The sequence below is a fragment of the Camelina sativa genome, chromosome 5, assembly GCF_000633955.1.
Source record: "Camelina sativa cultivar DH55 chromosome 5, Cs, whole genome shotgun sequence".
In the NCBI taxonomy this organism is placed as follows: Eukaryota; Viridiplantae; Streptophyta; class Magnoliopsida; order Brassicales; family Brassicaceae; genus Camelina; species Camelina sativa.
Genome location: NC_025689.1, coordinates 8,949,319 through 8,974,910, shown reverse-complemented (window position 1 = coordinate 8,974,910; position 25,592 = coordinate 8,949,319). Strand labels below are relative to the sequence as shown.

At 35.2% G+C, this 25,592-nt stretch overlaps 3 protein-coding genes across 3 annotated transcripts; 2 read left to right on the top strand and 1 right to left on the bottom strand.

The window, feature by feature from the left end:
• LOC104786263 (3-ketoacyl-CoA thiolase 2, peroxisomal) lies at positions 5,691–9,224 on the bottom strand. Its single transcript, XM_010511622.2, has 14 exons — positions 9,033–9,224; positions 8,564–8,640; positions 8,366–8,450; positions 8,155–8,281; positions 7,967–8,065; positions 7,816–7,883; positions 7,617–7,724; positions 7,449–7,526; positions 7,232–7,364; positions 7,043–7,139; positions 6,771–6,894; positions 6,561–6,669; positions 6,191–6,274; positions 5,691–6,098 (listed from the first exon to the last, which is right to left on the bottom strand). Exons 1-14 carry the CDS (start codon positions 9,120–9,122, stop codon positions 5,989–5,991), a joined length of 1,389 nt encoding a protein of 462 aa, XP_010509924.1. The 5' UTR covers positions 9,123–9,224; the 3' UTR covers positions 5,691–5,988.
• Positions 12,473–14,311, top strand: LOC104786261 (exopolygalacturonase-like). The gene is made up of 2 exons (XM_010511621.2): positions 12,473–13,203; positions 13,629–14,311. The coding sequence occupies exons 1-2, from the start codon at positions 12,494–12,496 to the stop codon at positions 14,116–14,118; spliced, it is 1,200 nt and encodes a 399-aa protein (XP_010509923.1). The 5' UTR covers positions 12,473–12,493; the 3' UTR covers positions 14,119–14,311.
• On the top strand, positions 17,924–19,018 carry LOC104789037 (putative F-box protein At3g17620). Its single transcript, XM_010514789.1, has one exon. The coding sequence runs from the start codon at positions 17,924–17,926 to the stop codon at positions 19,016–19,018; it is 1,095 nt and encodes a 364-aa protein (XP_010513091.1).

The following is a 25,592-nucleotide window of genomic DNA, read 5'->3' as shown; positions in this document are numbered from 1 at the left end:
GCTAGCCAACTGCGCCACCACCCCATTTGCTATTTAGATTTATCGTTTTACCTTTAATATACCGAAAGAATCAAACACCAACAAAAGCCGGAACTCGGAACTCCTGATTTTGTTAAGGTTTGACATAATCCATTGAAATCAAAAAAGTTGTTGATGAAGGTGAATCATGTAGTTTGGGCCACAAACAGGTCCAACAACCAGTCCAGCAAGTCGAAGGTCCATATCTACAATCCAGTCAACATCATCATATGAAGACAAAGACTGTACCTGCAAAAGCTCTCCTACATAACCGTTACGATGCTCTCACTGATAAGGATGATGACTAGCTAAGACTACAGCTGTATACATGAGTCACCAATATTCTAGATTGTTCTCTATGTCACTATATAAGACATTGTAGCTCCCTCATGTAAACTAGGTTTGAGATTATAATAAAAGAGTAAAACTTTCAGTCGCATCTCTCTCTGTTTACATAGTATCAGAGCTATTGTAAAACCTTCACAGGTGTTTCAATGGCTACTGCATATCCTTTTCCTGATAACATTCATGTTACCAGTACTGTCACTATCAAGCTCAACAACTCAAACTATCTTCTTTGGAAAACTCAGTTTGAGTCTCTTCTATCATGTCAAAAACTCATTGGGTTCATCAATGGTGCTGTCACAGCTCCTCCGTGTACCATCTCGTCAACAACTGGAGATACCGTCACTGAAATCCCTAATCCGCAGTATGAATCCTGGTTCTGCACAGACCAGCTCATCCGTTCGTGGCTCTTTGGAACTCTGTCAGAAGAGGTACTCGGGTATGTTCACAATCTCTCTACCTCTAGAGACATCTGGATGTCGTTAGCTGAGAACTTTAACAAGAGTAGCATAGCTAGAGAGTTTACTCTTCGCCGTAGTTTGTGGGTTCTAGAGAAAAAAGACTTGACATTTGCGGCTTACTGTCGAGAGTTCATAGCTATTTGTGATGCTCTAAGTTCCATTGGGAAACCTATTGATGAGTCCTTAAAGATTTTTGGCTTTCTGAATGGTTTAGGTCGTGATTATGACCCAATCACGACTGTGGTTCAAAGCTCTTTAAGCAAGGCCTCTCCTCCAAGCTTTGGTGATGTTGTTGCTGAAGTTGAAAATTTTGACACCAAGCTTCGATCGTACAATGCTCCTGAGTCCATTACGCCTCATCTTGCCTTTCCAGCTCAACACACTGGTTATGGGAATCAATCTCGTGGAGGTCACCGTGGCAGAGGAAGGTCTTCAGGCCAAAACAGAGGGCGTGGTGGATACTCTTCCAGGGGCAGAGGTTTCCCCTAACATCAATCTAATCCTCGAGCTTCCGGAGAGCGTCCTATCTGTCAGATTTGTGGACGTGTTGGTCATATTGCGTCTGACTGTTGGAACAGATTCGATGAGAACTACCAGCGCCCTGATATTGCTCAGGTGTTTTCCTCGCTGCAAGTTTCTGATGGTAGTGACTGGGTCACAGACTCTGGTGCTACCGCACATGTCACTCCTTCTGCAACTAATCTCCAATCTGCAACCACTTACACTGGTAATGACACGGTTATGGTTGGAGATGGCACCTACCTTCCTATAACACATGTTGGATCCACCACCATCTCATCTTCGGCAGGTAAAATATCTCTAAACAATGTTTTAGTCTGTCCGGAAATGAAAAAATCTCTTGTTTCAGTCTCGAAACTGTGTGATGATCTACCGTGTGGTGTTTGGTTTGATGCTAATAAAGTCTGTGTTGTTGATATACCCACTCAGAAGGTGGTGGCAAAGGGTCCTCGAAGTAGTGGCTTCTATATGTTGGAGAACCAAGAATTTGTTGCTCTCTTTTCTAATCGACAATGTGCAGCTTCAGAAGATACTTGGCATCATAGACTTGGGCACTCAAACTCACAAGTTCTCCAACAGCTAAAGAACAGCAAGGAAATCAGTCTAAATAAGAGCAGCACCACCTCCATTTGTGAACCTTGCCAGATGGGGAAGAACAGTAGACTTCAATTTTTTTCTTCAGATTCTAAAGTGTTATGTCCTCTTGATAGGATACATTGTGACCTTTGGGGGCCTTCTCCTGTTGTATCCAACTAGGGTTTTAAATATTATGCTGTCTTTGTGGATGATTTCTCTAGATTCACCTGGTTCTATCCCATGCGTACAAAGTCTGAGTTCCTTTCAATATTCAAAATATTTCAGAAACAAGTTGAGAATCAATTCAAGTCTAAGATCAAAGTGTTTCAGAGTGATGGAGGAGGGGAGTTTACAAGCAACAGTCTGAAACAACATCTGTGTGAAAATGGAATTATACACAGAATTTCTTGTCCTTACACCCCTCAACAAAATGGGGTTGCAGAAAGGAAACACAGACATATTGTGGAGCTTGGCTTGACAATGCTGTTCCATAGTCATACTCCTCTTCATCACTGGGTTGAAGCCTTCTTCACAGCAAGCTTCATCACCAACTTGCTCCCTACCACAACTCTGAAAAATCTCAGCCCATATGAAGTTCTTTTCAAGCAAAAGCCAACTTATTCGATGTTAAGAGTGTTCGGGTCTGCCTGTTACCCTTGCCTTCGTCCTATGGCCACTCATAAATTTGATCCGAGATCTTTACAGTGTGTTTTCCTTGGCTACCATACGCAATACAAAGGTTATAGATGTCTCTATCCACCTACTGGGAAAGTTTACATTTCACGTCATGTTGTCTTTGATGAAGATTGCTTCCCTTTTCAGCATCAGTACAAGTCCTTAATCCCATTGTATCAGACTCCTCTTCTTAAGGCTTGGCAAGCTGCTTCAGTGCATCAGGAGCCGCTATCTTCTGCAACAGAGATTGCTTCAGCACCACCAGTTACTTCCAGTCAAGAAAAAACTCTTGAGAGTGTTCCTGTTGCAGTAACTGATCAAGAAAACACACAGCCTCCTAGTGATTCTGATCAAGAAAACACACAGTCTCCTAGTGATTCTGAGGCTGACACTTCCTCAAGTATCGAGACTGACAACTCTGCTATTGAAGATAATCACGAAGACCAAATTGCAGAGGATCATAATCACGCAGATCAAATTGCAGAGGATCAGGTGAACAACAGTCATCCGATGACTACTCGAGCTAAAGATGGCATCCATAAGCCAAATCCCAGATATGTGCTCCTCACTTCACGGTTTGTTCCTGAAGAACCTAAAGATATCTTTACTGCCCTACAACATCCAGGGTGGAATGATGCAGCTCATGATGAAATTAGTATAATTCACATGCTGCACACTTGGGATCTTGTGGAACCTACAGAGGATATGAATGTCTTGGGATGCAAGTGGGTCTTTAAAACAAAACTCAAACCAGACGGATCAGTAGACAAACTAAAAGCTCGTCTAGTGGCTAAGGGTTTTGATCAAGAAGAGGGGCTGGATTATCTCGAAACTTTCAGTCCTGTTGTCAGAACTGCAACAATACGGATGGTCCTTGATATAGCAACATCAAGAAACTGGGAAATCAAACAGCTAGATGTCTCTAATGCGTTTTTACATGGCGAGTTGCAGGAACCAGTTTTTATGCTACAACCTCCTGGTTTTGTTGATTCACAGCGACCATCTCACGTTTGTAGACTCACCAAAGCCCTTTATGGTCTGAAACAAGCTCCCAGAGCCTGGTTCGATACTTTCAGCAAGTATTTGATAGAATTTGGCTTCACCTGCAGCAAATCTGATCCTTCATTATTCACATATCACAAGAATGGTAAATCTCTAGTTCTTCTAATGTATGTTGATGATATGCTGCTTACAGGGAACGATTCTGATCTGCTACAAGCTCTCCTCGTGTCCCTGAACAAACGGTTCTCCATGAAAGACCTTGGTGAACCTAGCTATTTCCTTGGTGTTGACATTCAGAAGTGCTCCACGGGATTCTTTCTTCATCAGACAGCTTATGCTAAAGAGATTTTACATCAAGCTGCTATGACAAATTGCAATTCGATGCCCAGTCCGCTTCCACAGAATCTGGATAAACTAAATCCAGAACTATTCTCGGAGCCAACTTACTTCAGAAGCCTTGCAGGGAAGCTTCAATACCTCACCATCACCAGGCCTGATATTCAATTTGCGGTGAACTTCGTGTGTCAAAGAATGCATGAACCAACTGTTTCAGACTTTGGACTGCTCAAAAGGATATTACGATACATCAAAGGGACTCTGCACATGGGACTGTATCTTCGAAAAAGCTCCAACTTATCGTTATCAGCTTTTTGTGACAGCGACCACGCAGGCTGCAAGAAGACTCGACGATCCACCACAGGTTTTTGTATCTTTCTTGGTCCCAATCTCATCAGTTGGTCAGCCAGACGACAAGAAACAGTCTCCAACTCATCAACTGAAGCAGAATATAGAGCTCTTACAGCCACTGCTCAAGAAATAACTTGGATTTCCTTTCTGCTTCGTGATCTAGGAGTCTCCCAACAATATCCTACTGTGCTCAGGTGTGATAATCTCTCTGCAGTCTACCTAAGTGCTAATCCTGCTTTGCATAAACGCTCCAAACACTTTGATACTGATTACCACTACATACGAGAGCAAGTGGCGCTAGGACACATTGAAACACAACACATTCCAGCACAGTTTCAGATAGCTGACATCCTGACAAAATCTCTTCCAAAACGAGAGTTCGAAGGTCTCAGAGACAAACTCGGTGTTGGTGCTTCACCCACCACGAGTTTGAGGGGGAATGAAGGTGAATCATGTAGTTTGGGCCACAAACAGGTCCAACAACCAGTCCAGCAAGTCGAAGGCCCATATCTACAATCCAGTCAACATCATCATATGAAGACAAAGACTGTACCTGCAAAAGATCTCCTACATAACCGTTACGATGCTCTCACTGATAAGGATGATGACTAGCTAAGACTACAGCTGTATACATGAGTCACCAATATTCTAGATTGTTCTCTATGTCACTATATAAGACTAGGCCTGGGCATTCGGTTAACCATTCGGTTTCGGTTCGGTTGTATTCGGTTTCGGTTATTTTGGATATAGTAATATAGTAACCATTTGGATATTTTTGAAATTTCGGTTCGGTTCGGTTCGGTTTCTTTCGGTTCGGTTTCGGTTTGGTTATTTAAATAAATAACCATAACTAACATAAATTATATTAACATTAACCAAATAAACCAAATATAACCAAAACTAACCGAATATAACCAAAATTAACCAAATATACAATAACAAAAATACAAAAAAGGGAAAAATATGGATTCAATTTTACAAAATAGTATTTAACTTTGTAAATTCAAAATAATAACATTTACATATATTGATTATTTAAAATATTTAATTGTTTTGAATCTAGAAATAATTTATATTTTAAGTTTATTTTATAGTTTTGCATAATATTAAGTATATAATATTTGATATCTTCTAGGTTTTCGGATATTTCGGTTAACCATTTAATTGTCGGTTCGGTTTGGTTCGGTTTCAGTTAGTTTGGATATAGATTTTTACTAACCATTCGGGTATTTGAAGAATTTCGGTTCGGTTCGGTTTGGTTTTTTTTCGGTTCGGTTTCGATCGGTTATTTGGTTATCGGTTATTTTGCCCAGCCCTATATAAGACATTGTAGCTCCCTCATGTAAACTAGGTTTGAGATTATAATAAAAGAGTAAAACTTTCAGTCGCATCTCTCTCTGTTTACAGTTGACAGCCCAAAAATTCTATAATTTCTAGAAGCAACAACTGATATTCAAGAAGAAGACCAATATTCTTAATACATACTATAAAGATTTAAAGATTATATCCCCCTTCACGTAGAAAAAAAATACTAAAAAACACATGACCTGGTCAAGAAGAACACAAGACTCTCAGGCAAACATTTGTTGTGTGCTTTATTCAAAACTATAATAATATCTGATGAAGAAAGGGAAATGAGGACCAGAAGAGCGAGGATGAGATCAAATATGCGGAGAGTGAATAGGTTTTTGCTACATCGTCATCTTTAGCGAGCATCCTTGGACAAAAGGCCTTGTGCTTCCACTTTCCTTGCGTTGCGAAGCTCATCAACTCCATCTCCTCTCTCAAACACAGCCGCTGCACCCATTCCCGTCCCTGCCAGAATTTTTACCCAATCAGCCAAAATCCCCAAAAATCATATTCAGACTCTAGATTCAAGATAAAAATAATTCAAGTAAGAACCATACCAATGCACATTGACACTACACCAAAACGGCAGTCTTTTCCACGGCGTTTCATTTCGTGCAACAAAGTAGCAACACAACGTGCTCCTGCAAAAAAAATAACAAGCATTAGGCTTTATGAGCGTTTTATAGTCATATGGACACAATGGAGGGATTAATAAACAATGGAGCTACAGGTCTACTCTATCTAGCCTAGGGCCGACTGCAGCAAATTACAGCTGTTGTGAGTTGGTTATAGAGCCGTTAGTGATGAGATATATCTCTCTGCTGTGGATTTCCTAAGGTTTGGTTGAGAGTCTCTCTCATTAATCAGTCTCTATTGTTTGGTGAAGTGGAAAAATAATAACAGTTTTACAGTCTTATCAAATTATACCTGTAGCGCCCAAAGGATGTCCTATGGCCAGTGCGCCTCCATTGACATTGATTTTCTCTGGGTCAAGTCCCAATTTGTTACGGCAATAAACAAACTGAGATGCAAATGCCTGAACACACAAGGATTCAAAGTTCAAACCCACACGGTTATTATCAGATTGTGCGAGAAGAAACATGTAGAAAGAAGATCGTGGAAGCGTTTGCTATTTACCTCGTTGATCTCAAACAAGTCGATGTCATCTAGTTCTAAACCAGCCGCCTTAACTGCAGCAGGAATGGCAACTGCTGGACCAATACCCATGATTGCTGGGTCAACACCAACTGCGGCAAATGTCCTACAAGGTGTCCAATAGTGTCCTACTTAGGAAAAGCCAGAATGACTAGAAATACAGCTTCTACGCATATATGTCAAAGAAAATTCACAAGGATCTGCAGCATTCGGTTTTGAGACTTCTACCACTATAAAATTTATCAGGAACCTACCTGAAGACACCAAGAACGGGAAGTCCTTTTTGCATTGCAACACTTCTCTTCATAAGGAGAACGGCTCCTGCACCATCACTTACTTGGCTGGAATTTCCTGTTTGAGACAGAATAAATGAAGCAATGGATTCATATTTCTGATCAACGAAACTGGGTTCTTAGAAATGAAACAATTTATTCCGGAAGTACCAGCAGTTGTGGTGCCATCCTTCTTAAACACTGGCTTCAGCTTTCCAAGAGTAGCAAGGGTTGTGCTTGCTCGGATTCCATCATCAACAGAAACAGTAATAGGTTTCTCATCACCAGTCTTTGGGTCAACAAGCTGAAAATATAAAAGGCAAGTTATTGACTAATTTTAGAACACAAATGAAGTTCCGTGACGAATGCACCAGGATCTGGAAAATACCTTGGTCTTAACAGGAATGATCTCATCCTTGAATTTACCAGCAGCAGTAGCTGCAGCTGCCTTTCTGTGCGAGTCAACCTAGCAATATGACTCGGTACTTAGCATCAGGAGATCAAAGTTACAGGTTATTAAATTAATAACACACTGAAAAAAGTTCAGTTGGCTTACAGCAGCTTGATCTTGCTCCTGCCTAGTGACACCAAAGCGTTGAGCTACATTTTCTGAAGTCACACCCATAGGAAGAAGACAATTCTGTGCTTGTACAAACTGCTTCACCTGCAATAGCATAATATGTTATATAAGGCGCCATAAACTTAAACAGAGCCAGTCAAAGACTCCAGAGAAGAGAGAATTTAAGAGACAGTACCGCTGGGTTGACTGAACCTTCCCATGCCATTGGATTGGTAGTCATGGACTCCAAACCAGCCCCGATACCTGCATCCAATATATCGTCAGCTCAGTTCTCTATGTTAAAAAGAGAGAGGAAAACGGTGTAATCAAAGTCGTTATTCACTAACCGATGTCATAAAATCCAGCTTTAATGGCAGCGGCTACATCAGCAACAGCCTGAAGCCCAGAAGAGCACTGTCTATTCACAGTTCTGACGGCCACGGTTTCTGTCAAAGGCCAGAACAGGATGAGTATAAAGCAACTAGAAACAAAGATTTTCTCAATCACAGTATGGTACATAGAAGAAGAAGCATACCAGGGAAACCAGCATAGAAGGCAGACATCCTGCATTCACTGGCTCTCTGAGATCCAGGTGCCAAAACAGTACCCACCACAATGTCACCTACTTCACTTGGGTTTATATTTGTCTTCTCTATCAATGCCTATGCCACGGAAGAACAAGAAATAAACAGAAGTAGAAAGTAAATAAGAAGAAACAACAAAATAGAAGAAGATAGCAGACAGACCCTCAAAACAGGTGCAAGCAAATCATCCGGATACGTATCCTTGAAGTTGCCACGTTTGGCCTTGCATAGTGGAGTCCTATGTGCCCTGCAATGGATCAAAAAGCGTGAACATTTTAATAACAAGAAGTCTTCTTCACAAGCTGTTGAAAAAACCCAAAAGAGCAAAAGGCAAAAGGGATAAGAGATAGGACTTCTTACGCGACAATGACAACATCATCACCATAGAGAGAGGTCCTCTGATAAGCAGCACTGTCCCCAGCCAAGCAAGCAGAAGCCTGATCAGAAATTGTAAAGGAACACGTCACAAAGATGATACGTTTAAGATTTTGACTTTTATTCAAGACATCATTGGAATTTGCAAACTTTTTAACAGAACACTGGATAATATCAACCCGATCGAACATGCATATCAATCAACAAAACCAACCAATCCAAATCCAAGTCTTACAAATTCAATCTCAATCGAGCTGAAGCTTTAATCATTTCAGCTCAGAGGTATACATCGAATCAAATTATAACTCAGTACCAAAAATTAAAAAAGAGAATCCGAAATCCAATACAAAGAGTCCAGATCAAGAACGATCCGGAATCCCCTAGACGACTACAAACAAAAGAGAAAGGACAAAACCAAGAGATCGCGAGAAATCGAGAGAGAGAGAGAGCTTACGGAGAGAGAAGCCTCGAAACTGTGAGAAGAAGAAGAACAAGGACGGAGATGTTCAAGAAGAACCCGTTGTCTCTCGATTGCTTTCTCCATTTTTTTTTCCTCCGATGGATATAAAATCTACGATCTGTTTTCTCAGAAATGGATGTGTTGTTGTTGTTGTTGTTGTACACGAAAACTACACTGGTATGATCATTATATATAAGGAAGATGGCTCTCACCGCTTTGCTCGTTCCTGTAAAAAGTAATAATAACCAAATTAAGCAATAAATATTTTTCCTTAATTTATTTTTATTTGCTTTAGAGGACCAACATTATAATTTGTACACTAATTCTTATCATTTTCTTTTTTTACAGTGACACAAGTTCTAGTAATTTTTATAAAATTTAGCCTTCGCCTTAAAGATCTTTATTAATGTCGTCTTTGATAACAAAAATTGTGGTTTGGTGATTGTTAATCATAATAATATATGCGAAATAATAATTGATGATGATAGATAGAGATAAGCTGATGAGAGAAAGAAGAAGATAAGATTAGGCGTGACGTTTGCCCCCGCCCCGTCCTGGGGCCTTGAACTGCGTGCCGTGTTTACATTTCAATCTTCTTCTTCTTCTTCTAGATCTTAACCTTCTTACTATTTATCATGGCCACCCCCCAACTCTTTCTGATAATTTATATTTACTCCTTAAAGTTTTAATTGAATATTAAACAACCCTCTTGATTCTTGATCGCCATTTTCCGTTTTAATTTATTTTTTTCTTCGTTTTCTCCAACGCAAAGCTTAAGTGGAAATGTGATATGGTTAAGTTCACAATCTCCTTTTCTTGTTTTTTTGTTTTACTTCATCAAACATAGTTTTTTTTTTGTGGTTAGGAGAAAACTAATCAAACCCTAGATGATATGAATTTTATAAGAGTTATAGTTTTAGATTATACACTCGATCTCAGCATTTTCTAACAACAATGATGACCCCAATCGATATATTTTACGTACTCATTTACAAAAAAAATTATAATAATCGACAAAAGCCATCCTTCAATCTTACAGCTTTCATTTAATTCGTGAAGTGGGTTTAGTTTCATCGCTTGGGTTGCAATGCAGCTGACGATGACCCAAGAGCCAATCAACAATCTCCGTAAACGATAGCCGTATCGCCATATCAAACGACCAACATTGCGTCGTTATCTAACTTCTCCACCCATGATCACGTTGTTTTAACACCGAAAGGTATCAACGTATTGTTCACAATTCTATTTTTTATCTAACAACCATCAAAGATGAGAAAACAAGCACGGTGGATATAGAATTTGCTTCTGTATGAAATATATAATTAAAGTGCCGCCAATGATGGCAGAATGGCACAGTAATGAATACGAAATGATAAAAATCAACCTGCACCTAACAGAAGAGATTAAGGCTCTTTCTATACTCAGTTGAATTAGTTTTTGATAAGTTTTTTACACTAAAAAAATTTGATCAAACTATATTGAACATGTGATGTTGGGATTTGTAGTTTTGCTATGTGTGTGACGAGAAATGATCTCTAACACAATCTCGTTACGACTTAGGAGGGTCACTTAAAATGACAATGGAGAGATTTACTTTGAACAACGACAAACAAAAGCGTAAGTGAGCGTTACATGCATTGTGCTTGTCTAGTGGTTGTGACTTAAAACTTGGCGTTCGTACATCTAGTTGCCATTTGTCAACTTAGATATTGGTTCTTAGTTCTTACATATGATTAAGACGTCATTATTTTTTAGCAGATAAGGGATTATTTTATCTTAAACATCTATCAAGTTTTCTAATTAATTATTTAAAACAATATCTTAACAATTTTTTTTCTCAATTTTATCTTTCTTTTTATCTAATAAAAGTTGTGTTGGCAAGAGAATCTATACAAACACACTAGAAAAGTTAATAAAAAAGTTAATTGTCTTGGTCAACTTACAATAGTAAAGAAAATAGATTAACTAATTTTAAATCATATATGTTTTTAACTTATTTTTAACTTTATATATTATGACATTTTGCCACATTACATCATATTTTTTTTTTGTCCCAACTCAAGTTAGATTAGATTAAAAAAAAAAATCCCATCTTCTTTCAATTGGGACATACAGTATATATACTTTCTTATCTTATTCTGCCATATTGAATTTTTAATAATACATACACATTTAAAGTATATATTTATTTTCTATGTGCAATCCAACACTTAATTTAAAATCTATACTAGTATTTTTGCAGCAGTTTTTGCCTAAAAATATTTTTTGAAAAGTTTTTACATTTAATGTCATTTAATGCTTATATTCATATCCAAACAAGTTTAGCTCTCTCTACTATCCTTATAACCAAACACAATTAAAATATTTTAAATATTTATATATATAATATTCTTTAATTAATATAGATATTTAGAAAATTTATTTCAGATTAAAAAAAAATTATTCTTCTATCATCACTTTTTGATTTTAAATTTTAAATGTAGTGAATCATCATATAATACATAAAGTTAATAAAAAAAAATATTTTTCGTGCATATGTTATGATTTGAATTTTTTTTAAAACAAACATATATTACTCAATTAATATAAAAATTTTGTATTCAACATACATATATAGTAAATTTTTTGTATATAATAAATTATAAAACTTTAAGAAGTTTATAATTTATAACTGATATATCTAAACTTAATAAAAAAGTTTAAAATTATTAACATTTAAACATATTAAATTTTCAAAATAACATGACGGGTTATATGACATTACAGGATTGAACTGATAATACTAAAAAATAAACTATCATTAATATGATATCTCAATACGGGTTAAATCTTCATCTTACTATTTTAATAACACCAATATCAAAAATGTCGAATCAAACTGATTTAATTAAAATTGTATTAAACAAAAATTATTGTGCGGTATACCACGGATTATATACTAAATACTATAATTAACAAAAAAAATATATTAACAAAATTAGTATTAAAAAAATAAATTAACAAAAAAAAAATTACTCTGCGGTGTACCGCAGGTCATAATCTAGTAAATCGTTAAAACACCACGTGTAACTGTAGACTATGATGTAATGTGGCAAAATGTCATAATTTAAATTATACTATAACTAACAGTCATCATATTCCAACTGAGGTCTTTAAATTCAAGCCGATATGAAAATCAAGTGGTAGATGGAAAGAAAGAATCCTACATTTATTTCTCTACTTAATTCTCCTAAAACAATGAAAAATTAATCTTATTCCATCTTAAAAGGATCCTTGCATATTCTTTTTAATAAAGTACTTTCCATGTGGATTAATTAGAGTAAAGATTGAGTTTCCCATTTTTGTTGAATAAATAAATACATATATTCTTATCTTTGTAACCCTATGTATAAATAAGAAGCCTAATCGCTTTCTCTTCCCTTCATCCCACAAAAAAAAAAGCCAAAGAAGAGAAAATGGCGTCTAGGTTTCTGACTCTTTTTGTGTTGTCTCTCTTCTTCGTCCTCGCCGCTTCGATGAACCAAGAAAAAGTCTTTGACGTCAGAAACTACGGTGCTTACGCCGACGGCAAAAGAGACAATAGTTTGGCGTTTACAAAGGCGTGGAACGACGCTTGCCAGTGGAGTAGCGGGAGATCAACGGTCTATATTGCTCCCGGAGTATTCTATCTCCGTCAAGTAACGTTCGCTGGTCCTTGCAAAAACTCTATTACTTTTTTGGTCAAAGGAACATTATTAGCTCCTCAGAATCCTAACTTCATCAACCAAGAAGAATGGATACTTTTCGAGTACGTCGATAGCCTCACCGTCACTGGCGGCGGGTTACTTGACGGCCAAGGGTCTTATTCTTGGCCACTCAATGATTGTAACAAGAACAGTAATTGTCGTCCACTAGCTATGAACATTGGTTTTGCCTTCGTTACTCACTCGAGGATTGACGGCATAAGATCCATCAACAGCAAAATGGGACATTTCAACCTATACGGTGTCAGTGATTTTAACATTTCAGGCGTTACCATCACTGCTCCTGGAGATAGCCCTAACACCGACGGAATCAAGATCGGGAGATCTAGCAATATGCATATCCGCGACGTCACTATTGGAACCGGTGACGATTGTATCGCAATCCTTGATGGAACCACCAATTTGGATATCTCTCGTGTCAGGTAACTGAAACTCTAACCCAATCTCTCACTAGCTGAAACATTTTTACATTGAAATTAACGAAAGAGATATAGATGAAGATTTTGATTTTGATTTTATTTTCTTTCTAAGATTATTTTTTAATAATTAGTTTATTTGTTTCCCTAGCTATTTAATTAGTGCAAGATTTTTTTCAAACTTTTCTTCTTTGTTAGTCATTTGTTTATTTATATATTTCTTTTACAAAAAATCAATAAGTGCAACCATATGCAACCTTAATCAATCTAAGCCTCATAATATAAACTTCACTAACTACAAAAATAACAAAAGACAAACTCGTTAGATAAATGACATTTTATTACTTACGTAAACTATAAAATATGATAATATTCTTGAAACTTTTTTTTTTCCTAACGTTAATCCAATATTTGATATCTTCCAAAAACAGGTGCGGACCAGGGCACGGGATTAGTGTTGGGAGCCTCGGGAGATACAAAGAGGAGAAAAACGTGCAGGGCTTAACCGTCAGAGACTCGGTTTTCATCGGCACAACCGACGGTTTACGCATCAAAACATGGGCTAAGTCGGTCTCGGAGATCTCGGTTTCGAATTTCTTGTACGAGAATATCCAAATGATCAATGTTGGAAACCCTATCATCATTGATCAGCAGTATTGTCCAAACGGACTATGCGACAGTTCTGGAAAGTATGCGTCTCATGTTCAGATCAAAAATGTGAAGTACAACCAAATTTGGGGAACTTCGACGACCAAAGAGGCTTTGAATATGCAATGTAGTAGAGCGTTTCCTTGTCAAGGCGTTGAGCTCTCAAACATCAACTTGAAGTACGTTGGAAGCGACGGTCTAGTCACGGCTTTGTGTCAGAACGTTGGTGGTTCCATTCGTGGCACAATTGTACCGGGAAATTGCCTGATTTGATCTTTTATTCGAACATTGGTTATTGGATGTTTTATATTTTTTTAGGACTATAGGTTTTGTTTCGATGCAATACTGGAAGCTACTAAAAACCTACTTAAACATCCAAATAAATTTTGGGATGTGAATGGTTTGCTACGGTATATAAACGCATCATATGTAGGAAAAGATAAAAAAGAGTTGGTCCTAATATAGATCTCGGTCGACCTTTTTATTCATTTCTACAATTATATTTACTAGGATTTAACCCACGGTACACCGCAGAATAATATTTTTAATTTTAAAAATTTTAAAACTTATATTATACTTATTTGTTATTTTATTATTGTTTTATTAATTTAAAAAAAAAATTACAGGTATTTGATTTCAAATTTCAAATCAAACAATAATAAAATTTAAGTATATAATTTTTGTAGTGTTTTCAAGGTTTTAACTTGTGTGGTATATGTATAGTCTAGTAATACATTTATCTCATGGTAAACATCTAAAAGTGTTTAAAAAAAACAATTCCACTTAACTCCCTATATGGGATTAATGCCAAACCATCTCACCAAAATCAAAATAAGTTTTCGCGTAAAAAAAAATCAAAATAAGTTTTTTTTTATCAAGTTTAATTATGTTAATTGTTTTACCAAATTAGCATATTTTTATAGTTTATAATTTTCCATATCAATATATGTAGTTTATGATAATTAATAGAATTTTATTTTTTTTGGTAATTCCTCAAAAATAAAAACTAAACCAAATTATATGAGGGGCTTTCAACATATTTAATGTGACATTTTATAATTGGATTTTCGATTTAGAAAATTTATTAATGTTAATACAATTATGGATATTGTAAACATTTGTTATGGAAAATCTGTTCTGTATCATTTAAATTTGAGAGATTCTAATATTCATAAAAATAGTTTTGAAGATTTAATGGGTTAAAACTTTAATGGGTAGAGTTGTTTTTGGAAAATCGGAATATATAGATATTGTTAAGATTTTTATGGCAATAAATGTAAGAAATGTTGGCCAGTTTAAGAAAGTTTAGTATTTGAATTCTTCTGCAATGTTATTTATGGAATTGTTTTAGGGGTTAATGTTGTAAAATAAAAAATAAATAAGTAAAACTGAAAGGGATTAAACCAAAATATACTTCAAAAATGTTAATATAGATAAATAAAGTCATTGTTTATGCAGCCCACTGTTACCTTTGACCTTTTTATTGTTATACTATTCCTCACATTTTTACAAGATTGATGAGTTTTTTTTCTTTCTTTTTCTAATTCGTTTGGAGTTTATAAATTGTATTACTAGTATTCCTGGTTATACCGTGATTTTCGAACTTTGGTGTAGGCTTTTTTCAGTCTATCTTGTTTATAGTGGTTTACAAAAAAAAATACTCCCTCCGTTTCATAATATAGTATGTTTAGAGAAGTATTTTTGTCTCATAATATAGGATATTTTCAAGTTTTAATGTGTGACAACCCGTCCCGCGGACCCCACTAGCCCACCGCTAGCTGCCCCAACGGACCGTCCGTGGACCCTGCTAGCCCTCCTAACGGACCGTAAGCTGGCCCTGCAGGGCATCGATCCTAACCCATCACTGTGGATATCCTAATCCACCAGTAGGTTATTGGTGCGCCAGGCGTTCCTCGAACCCTGGTCCCCACTCTTTAACAACCTTCCCACAGGACAAGTTGCCACCAATTGACCTGGATTTGGATGAATAGTTCTATTTGCCCAATGAGGGGTTAGGATGGTTTTTATGTGACAACCCGTCCCGCAGACCCCACTAGCCCACCGCTAGCTGCCCCAACGGACCGTTCGTGGACCCTACTAGCCCACTGCTAGCCGTCCCAACGGACCGTAAGCTGGCCCTGCAGGGCATCGATCCTAACCCATCACTGTGGATATCCTAATCCACTAGTAGGTTATTGGTGCGCCAGGCGTTCCTCGAACCCTGGTCCCCACTCTTTAACAACCTTCCCACAGGACAAGTTGCCACCAATTGACCTGGATTTGGATGAATAGTTCTATTTGCCCAATGAGGGGTTAGGATGGTTTTTATGTGACAACCCGTCCCGCAGACCCCACTAGCCCACCGCTAGCTGCCCCAACGGACCGTTCGTGGACCCTACTAGCCCACTGCTAGCCGTCCCAACGGACCGTAAGCTGGCCCTGCAGGGCATCGATCCTAACCCATCACTGTGGATATCCTAATCCACTAGTAGGTTATTGGTGCGCCAGGCGTTCCTCGAACCCTTGTCCCCACCCTTTAACAACCTTCCCACAGGACAAGTTGCCACCAATTGACCTGCAGATCAATTGGTGACAGCTTGTCCTGTGGGAAGGTTGTTGATATGAAACCACTATATGATGGTACTTTCCTTATCGACGAGCATAAGAGCCGCGTCGTGGTTTTTGATCGATATCTAGATGCAACGAACGCACCTAGTCGCTACAAAGCTTACATCATTGGAGAAAAGGGATACTTCAGAGAAGTGGATCTCGGGAAAATTGTCGAACCATATAGTAATTTGCCTAACGTGCTCTCTTATGTTCCAAGTGCAGTGTGTTCTTTTGACTCTTGGATCTGATGGGACTAAAATTTTACACTTATATTATATACCTAATCAGATCCACGATTCACTATAATCTCTTCAGAACAGAGCTTGCTTGATTGCTCTTGTTCGGTATCTCTGTGGTAATCTTGTAAAAGTTAGTACTTAGTAAGCTTCACTCATTATATTGGATTCAAGAATGTTGCAAATTGTACATTTAAAAGTAAATGACATGATTTTGATTAATTGGTTGTTTAGTACATATCATTGATATATAAAAAAAACAAAACAAAACAAAACGATTTGAATTATAAGGATTTGATTTTAGATATTATCCATTAATTGTATATTTAGTTTTTTTTTTTTTTTTTGAACAACCTTCTTAAACAATTGACATATATATATCTTTACAAAAAAAACAATCAAAATATATATATATATATTTTTTTTTTGTCAACCATTGGGCCACAACTGGCCGGCCCATTAGCCAAATTCCTACATTCGTAAGAACCAGGACTTGATCCCGGGTGTGATGGTGCCTTCTACAAATGGACTTACCTCCTGCCACTGTACCAAGGTCACTTCAAAATATATATTTTCAATTGAAAACAAATATTAAGTAAGTAGATTTTGTGCTTACATATTTTTCTAATTAATGGAATCTAGTAAACACTGGGCGTTAGCATTGCCCAATGCGCAGGCGGCAGGACAGAGCTGGCTTCTTGTTCCCTGGATTGCTCTTGTTGGGTATCTCTGCGGCAATCTTGTAAAAGTTAGCATGTTAATAAGCTTCACTAGAGCTCATTAAATTGGATTCAAGAATGTTGCAAATTATGCCAATTATTATTTTTAACAGTTGGCCTTTTGGGGGCTAGGAAAATGCCAATGGGGTGATTCATTTTGTTTTGTATAAGCTACTGGCTATATTATTAAGCATTGCACGTAGATACAAATTAAGTCTTGTTTGATGAACTCAAGTTCCTTGACAAGTTGAAGCACACACATGCTCATTCTTGTTGGTTTGTATTCCCTTAAGAGCATGCGTCATTTAAAGAATGTTTCCTTCTCTTCCTATGTTTAAATATTATTTCAAGCAGGAAAAAAAGTAAAACTGTAGATACAATCACCTTAATTATTGTATTTTCCTAGAAAAAAGAAAATTAAAAAACATAACGAAGTCGATTATGTCCCTGAGACGTTAAGAAGAAATTAAACCCTAATTTCTATTCCATCGATCCTTGAAACAAAAATTAACAATGGCAAAGATGTCGGATCTTCCACGAGAATTGGTAGAGGCGATAGTCTCTAGGGTTCCAGTGAAATCGATGAGAGAAGTCCGATTGACTTGCAAAACGTGGAACAGTTTATCGAAGCACATTGGTAAAGCAGCAGTTGCAAGGGACGGGGAGTTTATGGGGATCATGTTGCTAAATTATAGAGTTTTTCTAATAAGCCTTAATCTCCATGGAATTCACAACGACACTGATCATCCATTTATAAAGCTTACAAGTAAACTTATTAGCCTAAACGATCATGATGATGTACTTATATATCAAATATATCACTGCGAGGGTTTATTGTTATGCACTACGGAAGAAAACACACGGCTCGTGGTATGGAACCCTTATACAGGGAAAACTCGGTTTATTTGCGTCGAACACAGATCTCTTGAGGGATACGCCCACGTTATCGGATATGACAAGAGCGAATCGTGTCGCGCCTATAAAATTTTGAGATTTGGTACTTCTCCCAGGATGAATGGATGTGAGAACGAGATCTACGGTTTCAAGTCTAATTCATGGAGGGTTCTTGATGTTACTCCTAGCCGGGATATAGAGCTTTTATTAGGGGGCGTGTCTGTGAAGGGAAATACGTACTGGCGTGCTATAGCTGACGACGACGTACCTGATTTCTTACTCTGTTTTGATTTTACTAAAGAGAGATTTGGACCTCATCTGCCTCTACCGTCTGAGTCTTATTATGATACTGTGACTCTATCTTCATTTGGAGATGAGCAGCTTGCTGTGTTATTCCAGCCTTTGAATAGTTATGGGATGGAGATTTGGGTGACTACTAAGATAGAGCCCAGTGCCGTGTCGTGGAGCAAGTTCTTAGCCGTTGATGATATGAGACCACTAGATGATGGGAGTTTCCTTATCGACGAGCACAAGAGCCGCGTCGTGGTTTTTGATGGAGTTGGAACGAATCCCACTGGCTACAAAGCTTACATCATTGGAGAAAAGGGATTCTTCAGAAAAGTGGATCTCAGGAAACATACCAAACCACATGGTAAATTGGCTACGTGCTCTTATGTTCCAAGTGCAGTGTGTTCTTTTGACTCTTGGATCTGATGGGATTAAAATTTTACACTTTTAAATCAACTCTACTTATATCTACCTAATCAGATCCACGATTCACTTAATCTCCTTTGTAAGACCTGGCAAGTGATCTGCAACATCACTCAGCCAGTTTTACTCTTGGCGACACCATTTTCTTTTTGCTATTTTGAAGTCTTCCGGTGAATTATACACTAGATTCGGACCCGCACGTACGTGCGAAGTTGATTTCAAAACTAAATTTTCTTTAAATTTTATAAAATATTATATATGTACGATGTTATATTTATTTGTATAATTATTGTTTATCAGTGTTTGAAATAATAAAAGTTTCACATAAATTTGAATTTCACACGACGATAGATCCGAAAAGAATGTGAAACGGATTAGTAACTGGTCAGATTTGTATGAGCTATAAAAATGGATTAAAAAATTGTCAAAAAGTCTAAAACTTCCAAAACCGAATGATCTAAATTTTCAAGCGGGTCAAACCCCTCACGATAGGCATGCATTTGAACCGGATTAGTAATGTGTTAAACTTGTATTAATATTATATATTATATAATATAAATATGAAAATTAGGTATTTAATTATATATTTTGTTTATTTCCAAAAGTTTGCAAATAACCTAAAAATATGTGGCTGTTAAACCTTAAAATTTTTTAAAAATCATAAAAACCTGATTGGCAAATAAAATACTTTTAAGTCTTTTAAATGCTTTTATTTAAAGCCTTAAAAGCCTTCAACAATCAGGGGTTATGTGAATTTGATGACTGCACCCAAGCTGTTTTAAAATGGTTTCGTCCTTGCTTCTTGTGTGATCCTTGTTTTATATTGAGTTGGATTTTTACATAATTTTCAGGTTTGGTAGTGATTTAATCTTTGTTTAACCATAAAGTAACATAATTTAACTACATAATGTAAATGACTAAATGGCTAATAAATTAGAAATGAATAACCAATTGTTACAAAAACATAAGATATCTATTTTATTGTTGTGTCAATAACCTTTACACTTATAACTTGTATTTAGAAGGCTGTGACGACCATTTAAATATTTATTGGAAAATTTCTATTATATTTTTTAAAATATAAAAATTTATTAACATGAGATTGAGATTATAAGACAGTTCTGTAGAATTCTCGACTATGTTGACCTTGAACCCTGCATAAACACACCCTAATTATTAGCTAATTTAAATAAGACATAACAAATACCAAATAATTAGATTCTTAATGTTAATGTATGCGTAAAACATACCTATGACTTTGATTTCTGAGTCAAATATATCGATCCAAAGTTTGCCATCTACAAAAACAAAGCACACAAATTAATAAAACACAAAAATCACCTTTAAAAAGTCGAGAAAAATTACAGAATTTAACATTATAATCTCGCAAAAATGTTAAACTCTAGGAATTTTTAGTTGTTTGTATAAATTTATATCACCAACTATTATTTTGAAGAACTTCTAAACAAATCCAAAGAATCAATCTCTACACTACTTATCTGTCCAAATCTTCCCTGCACAATCAAACCACAATATGTTGTGACCTACCCAAATCCTCCCTGAAATAGCATCCCCCAACATCAAAACACTACATCCGCCAAATAATTTTTTTTGTTGACATATTAATAAAGAATTTATAAGTGTGAAGATTGATTGGTGTAAATCATAATAGGAAGCAAAAAAAGATAAGCATATGCATGCTCATGCCATTTTATACAAATAGAGGTGAGAAATATTAATTCTCTTAACTTCTCATCTGCTTTATAAATTGAACAGAAACTATTTAATCAAATAACAGAAACAGAATAATATAGAAAAATGATAACTCATACAGATTTTGGAATACTTTCAGAATTCATTGTCATATTCAAAAATAATCCATCTCTTCATGCTCTTAAACCTATACTTAGAAAATTGAGACCACCCTGAAAATTAGCATATGTTATAATCTTTGTATACAAAAGTTTAAACTTGTGACCTTAAATTAGGAGACGGCTCCTTAGGCTTCTCAAGCTATGTTTACTCTAAAATCTACATTAACACATTGTAGTTGTTAGCTTATTTAAATAAAATCTAACAAAGAACAAATAATTATAAATAAAAAGAGAGACATAGATTAAACGGAACATGTTAACATGCATATAACAATCTGGAAAAAAATAGACTTAAGAGTTTTTGTTAAGTTGAAAATGATTTAATTACTACATTATTTATACAACAACAAAAAAGTTGTTTAAAATGTAAGTTGCTAAGATTTTGTAAATTAGAATATTTCTAATTCCGAAATTTTGGTATAAATTGTCAAATATGTTTTTTTTAATTAATCACATATATATTTTTGTAGAAGATATTATAAGATTGAATTTTCCTAATATTAGCAATATAATTTTAATGTTATAAGGAAAGAAATAAAGTATGATGTGCTAATTACGTGGGTTGATTTTCTTTTCTTTAAGTGTAGTACCTAATTTATGTGGATAGAGTTGTTTGGATTTAATGGCATGTACAAACGAATATTGTGTTACCATATTTTTTATTTCCAATTTTTATGTATTAATAATCATTTAATATTTGTTTGACTAGTACACTTAAATATCAATCTGTTTGGTTCTGATTTTGTGGCTAAACATATCACATATAATATTTGTTTGGTTTTATAGTTTCCTCATTAATTATCTATGTTTGGATTCAAGGATTACACATATCCTTATTCTTATTTGAATGGCATTTCATTGTAATAATCTCTAACTCTATGTCTACTTATTAAAAATGCTTCCCTTTTAATAGTATAGATTTTTTCAAAGTCTATTCTTGTTTTTTTTTTTTTTTCCTCCTGCCATTAAACCAACAAAACTTGAATGAATATAAAGTTGTTGGTGGTCTACAAGAGGTTTCTAATATAAAGTTGTTCAATGTTATCAAGAACAATTACACTTTGGTTCTCAAAGACTTTATAACAAGTTACAACGATTTTCTCTTCATCATTCCATAAGACAAATTGTTTCTTAAATACACAAGAAAGATGTTCAGTAATTAACTGCCAACCAAATAAATACAGAACGTCAATGAGTGGGAGACAATTCCAATAATATGGGAGAACACACAATGTCATATCTCATTCAATCTTGACCAAGTCAATCTCGGTTTACTCTGGTTATCTGATGAGAAACATTCTTAAAATTTGTTACACTTTGGCATCAACTATGCTTGCTTTCCTAGCCAGATCCAAGACTCTCATTTCACCTCCTTCGTAGAAGACCAATTAGATAGATGGAAAGTGGTCGGCAACATCACTCAACCAGCTACTTTGAGATGCTGTGTATCATCATTCTTCTCATGGCAATACCATTTGTTTTGCTATTTAATTTGAAGTGTTTCCAATGAAATATGAAGTTTTTGCTAATCAGATACTTTGATACAAAGTAAGAATTCTTTTGTATTCTTTCCTACCTTTAAACAAATAATTAAACCTGTGGAGTTGGTGATCAACAAAATGGTTCTAATGGAATCTAGTAGATAAGTGTCTGTGGAGTTGAAAATCAGAAGGCATAAATACATGAACTCGAAGTCAGTGATGTTACCTAATCTGTTGGAAATAACAAGCGGGTTCCTCTGGCGTCCCTTCTACTACAATCAGTCCAGAACAAGTTAATTTTGCGGTTGAAGCGTTCATTACCAAGAGAAAATCCAAAATCTTTTTCAGTGATCAGGGATGAACTATACAAACCGGCCAGCCTCTAAATCCCAAACTTCTCATCCCCTGAAGGGAAATCAGTTATGTATCATTTGCAAGTTCATATCGTACGGATGTAGACTAAATATGATCTGACGAAATAAAACAGAGGCAGACTCAACCTTTAAAACAAAGTTTTGTGGGAAACATACCCAGAAAAAAATTTGCAGCTACCAAGAGCCAATATCTCAACCGGTAAAGATCTCTGGCAAAAGCCTATAAGTCACTAGTTCGAGTGGAGGTTGGTACTAGACCATATAGCATGCCCTGCTCTCAGAGCAGGTGTATGGTAAATATTGTGTATGTTATTATTTCAATAAAGCATCAAATAAGATTATATATATCTTTATTTAATATGTATGGATTTAACTTATTTTTTGTAATTTGTTGTATGTTTTTAAAAATTCTAGATTTGAATCTGTGGTTTGTTTTTTTTTTTGGAAATTTTTAAGGAGATGATAGAGATTTTTTGTATATAAAAAAAAGAAGTCAATTGCATATTTATGATATTTTGTTAATGTTAGAAACCTCATTAATTTGGTAAAGAGATTTAAAGCGATTTTATTTTATGTGAATAAACTTATTTGATTTGATCAATTTAGTATATTTTACTTATTGAGTTTTATAAAATTTTGTAGGGACATTACTATTACTACTAGGATGTCGGCCCGTGCGAAATGATTAACATTGTTAATTTCACATTTCGAGTGAAAATGTTTTGGTAATTTTTTAACTGTATAATATAAAAGTCATAAATAATGACTAAGATGAATTAATCAAATTAGTTAAATAAAATATTTGTTATATAAATAAAAATAAAAAATCAATTCAGTGACGATAAGAGAATAATGTTAAAGATATATAAATCTAAGTTTACTGAATCATATTCAAATAATCAATTTTGAAAGATATTCACATAGAATAAAATTTAAATTATTATTCTATCAAAATTTATAAAAAATAATAAGAGAATCAGAGAGAAAGAGCTCATAGCTGCAACTGCAACCAACCAAATTGACTAAAAAGATAAATCTAGGAAAAAATAGAAATCATAATTAATTACCTAAATTAATACTTGAAAGAGATGATCAATACAGTTAGGTGGAAAACGATACCAAACAAAAGCTAGATGAATAAATCAGTAAATAAAACAATCCAAATTTTTTAACAAAGATGAGTGAATTAATGTTGATTAATAAATTGAAAGAAAATAATACTCAGAATTTTTAAATTTGGAAGTATTAAACAATAGTCAAATAACAAAAACTCTTTTTAGGGTCCATAAAAATATAAATATATATAAACAAAGAGGTGTGAAACAAAAATGTGCGAAAACTAACAAATGTGAACATTGAAAGCTGGGAGTACGACGAAGAAACACAATCGTTGGATCAAAATAGTGCAACTTTTAGGATCATTAACAAATCTAAACAGTTAGATGAGATAATAAAAATAATTTTTATTAACTTGACCCCTAAAAGTGAGTTTGCTATAATATATAAACATATAAATCTATGATTTTATTTAATAACTTGTAAGTTTAAAAAATACTCAGAAAACAATAAGTTCGAAACTTGTTTTTGTATTCCATTAAAGTTTATATATAATAAACAAAGAGGTGTAAAATATAAAGGAGTAAAACATAGAGGTGTGAAAAAATTAATAGGTGCAATTTTTGAAAGATGGGGGTACGACGAAGAGATGCAAAAATATGAAAATAAAGACGTGTGAAACAAAAATGTGTGAAACAAAAAGATACAAAAACTAACAAGTGCAAACATTGAAATCAAGGGGTAGGACGAAGAAACATAATTATTGGATCAAAATACTGCAACTTTATATAAACAAAGAGGTGTAAAACAAAAAAGTGTGAAAACTAACGGGTGCCTACATGGAAAGTTGGGGGTGCAACGAAGAAACACAATTGTTGGATAGAGTCTTTGAAACTTTTGAGATCATTAACAAAAGGTGAGATCATTAATAATAATACTTAAATAACAAAAACTCTTTTCAAAATTTATAAAAATTTGTACATATATAAAAACAAAAATGTGCAAAAACAAATAAGTGTGAAACAAAGGTGTGAAACAAAGGTGTGAAACAAAAAGGTGCGAAAACTAACAAGTGCAACCATTGAAAGCTAGGGGTACGACGAAGAAACACAATTGTTGGATCAAAATATTGCAACTTTATATAAACAAAGAGGTGTAAAACAAAAGGGTGTGAAACTAACGGGTGCCAACATAGAAAGCCGAAGAAACACAATTGTTGAACCGAAACTTTGCAACTTTTGAGATCATTAACAAAGGGTGAGATCATTAATCATACTCAAAGAACAAAAACTCTTTTCAAAGTCCATAAAAATCTGTATGTATATAAAAACAAAGAGTGTGAAAACAAAAAGGTGTGAAACAAAAAGGTGTGAAACAAAAACGTGCGAAAACTAACAAGTGCAACCATTGAAAGCTAGGAGTACAACGAAGAAACACAATTGTTCGATCAAAACATTGCAACTTAATATAAACAAAGAGGTGTAAAACAAAAGGGTGTGAAAACTAACAGGTGCCAACATGGAAAGCAGGGGGTGCAACGAAGAAACACAATTGTTGGACCAAAACTTTGCAACTTTGAGATTATTAACAAAGGGTGAGATCACTTGTAACACTCAAAGAACAAAAACTCTTCCAAAGTCCATAAAAATCTGTATATATATATATATATATATATATATATAAATAAAAAGTGTGAAAACAAAGAGGTGTGAAACAAAAAGGTGCGAAAACTAACAAGTGCAACCATTGAAAGCTAGGGGTACGACGAAGAAACACAATTGTTGGATCAAAA

Excerpts from the sequence above, each read along its gene's own strand:
- LOC104786263 (XM_010511622.2), bottom strand. The coding sequence starts at position 9,122 with ATGGAGAAAGCAATCGAGAGACAACGGGTTCTTCTTGAACATCTCCGT. Across the intron at positions 7,725-7,815 it reads AAGGTTCAGTCAACCCAGCG|GTGAAGCAGTTTGTACAAGC; the intron begins GTACTGTCTCTT and ends ATGCTATTGCAG. Across the intron at positions 7,365-7,448 it reads TCATTCCTGTTAAGACCAAG|CTTGTTGACCCAAAGACTGG; the intron begins GTATTTTCCAGA and ends TTATATTTTCAG.
- LOC104786261 (XM_010511621.2), top strand. The coding sequence starts at position 12,494 with ATGGCGTCTAGGTTTCTGACTCTTTTTGTGTTGTCTCTCTTCTTCGTC. Across the intron at positions 13,204-13,628 it reads TTGGATATCTCTCGTGTCAG|GTGCGGACCAGGGCACGGGA; the intron begins GTAACTGAAACT and ends TTCCAAAAACAG.
- LOC104789037 (XM_010514789.1), top strand. The coding sequence starts at position 17,924 with ATGGCAAAGATGTCGGATCTTCCACGAGAATTGGTAGAGGCGATAGTC.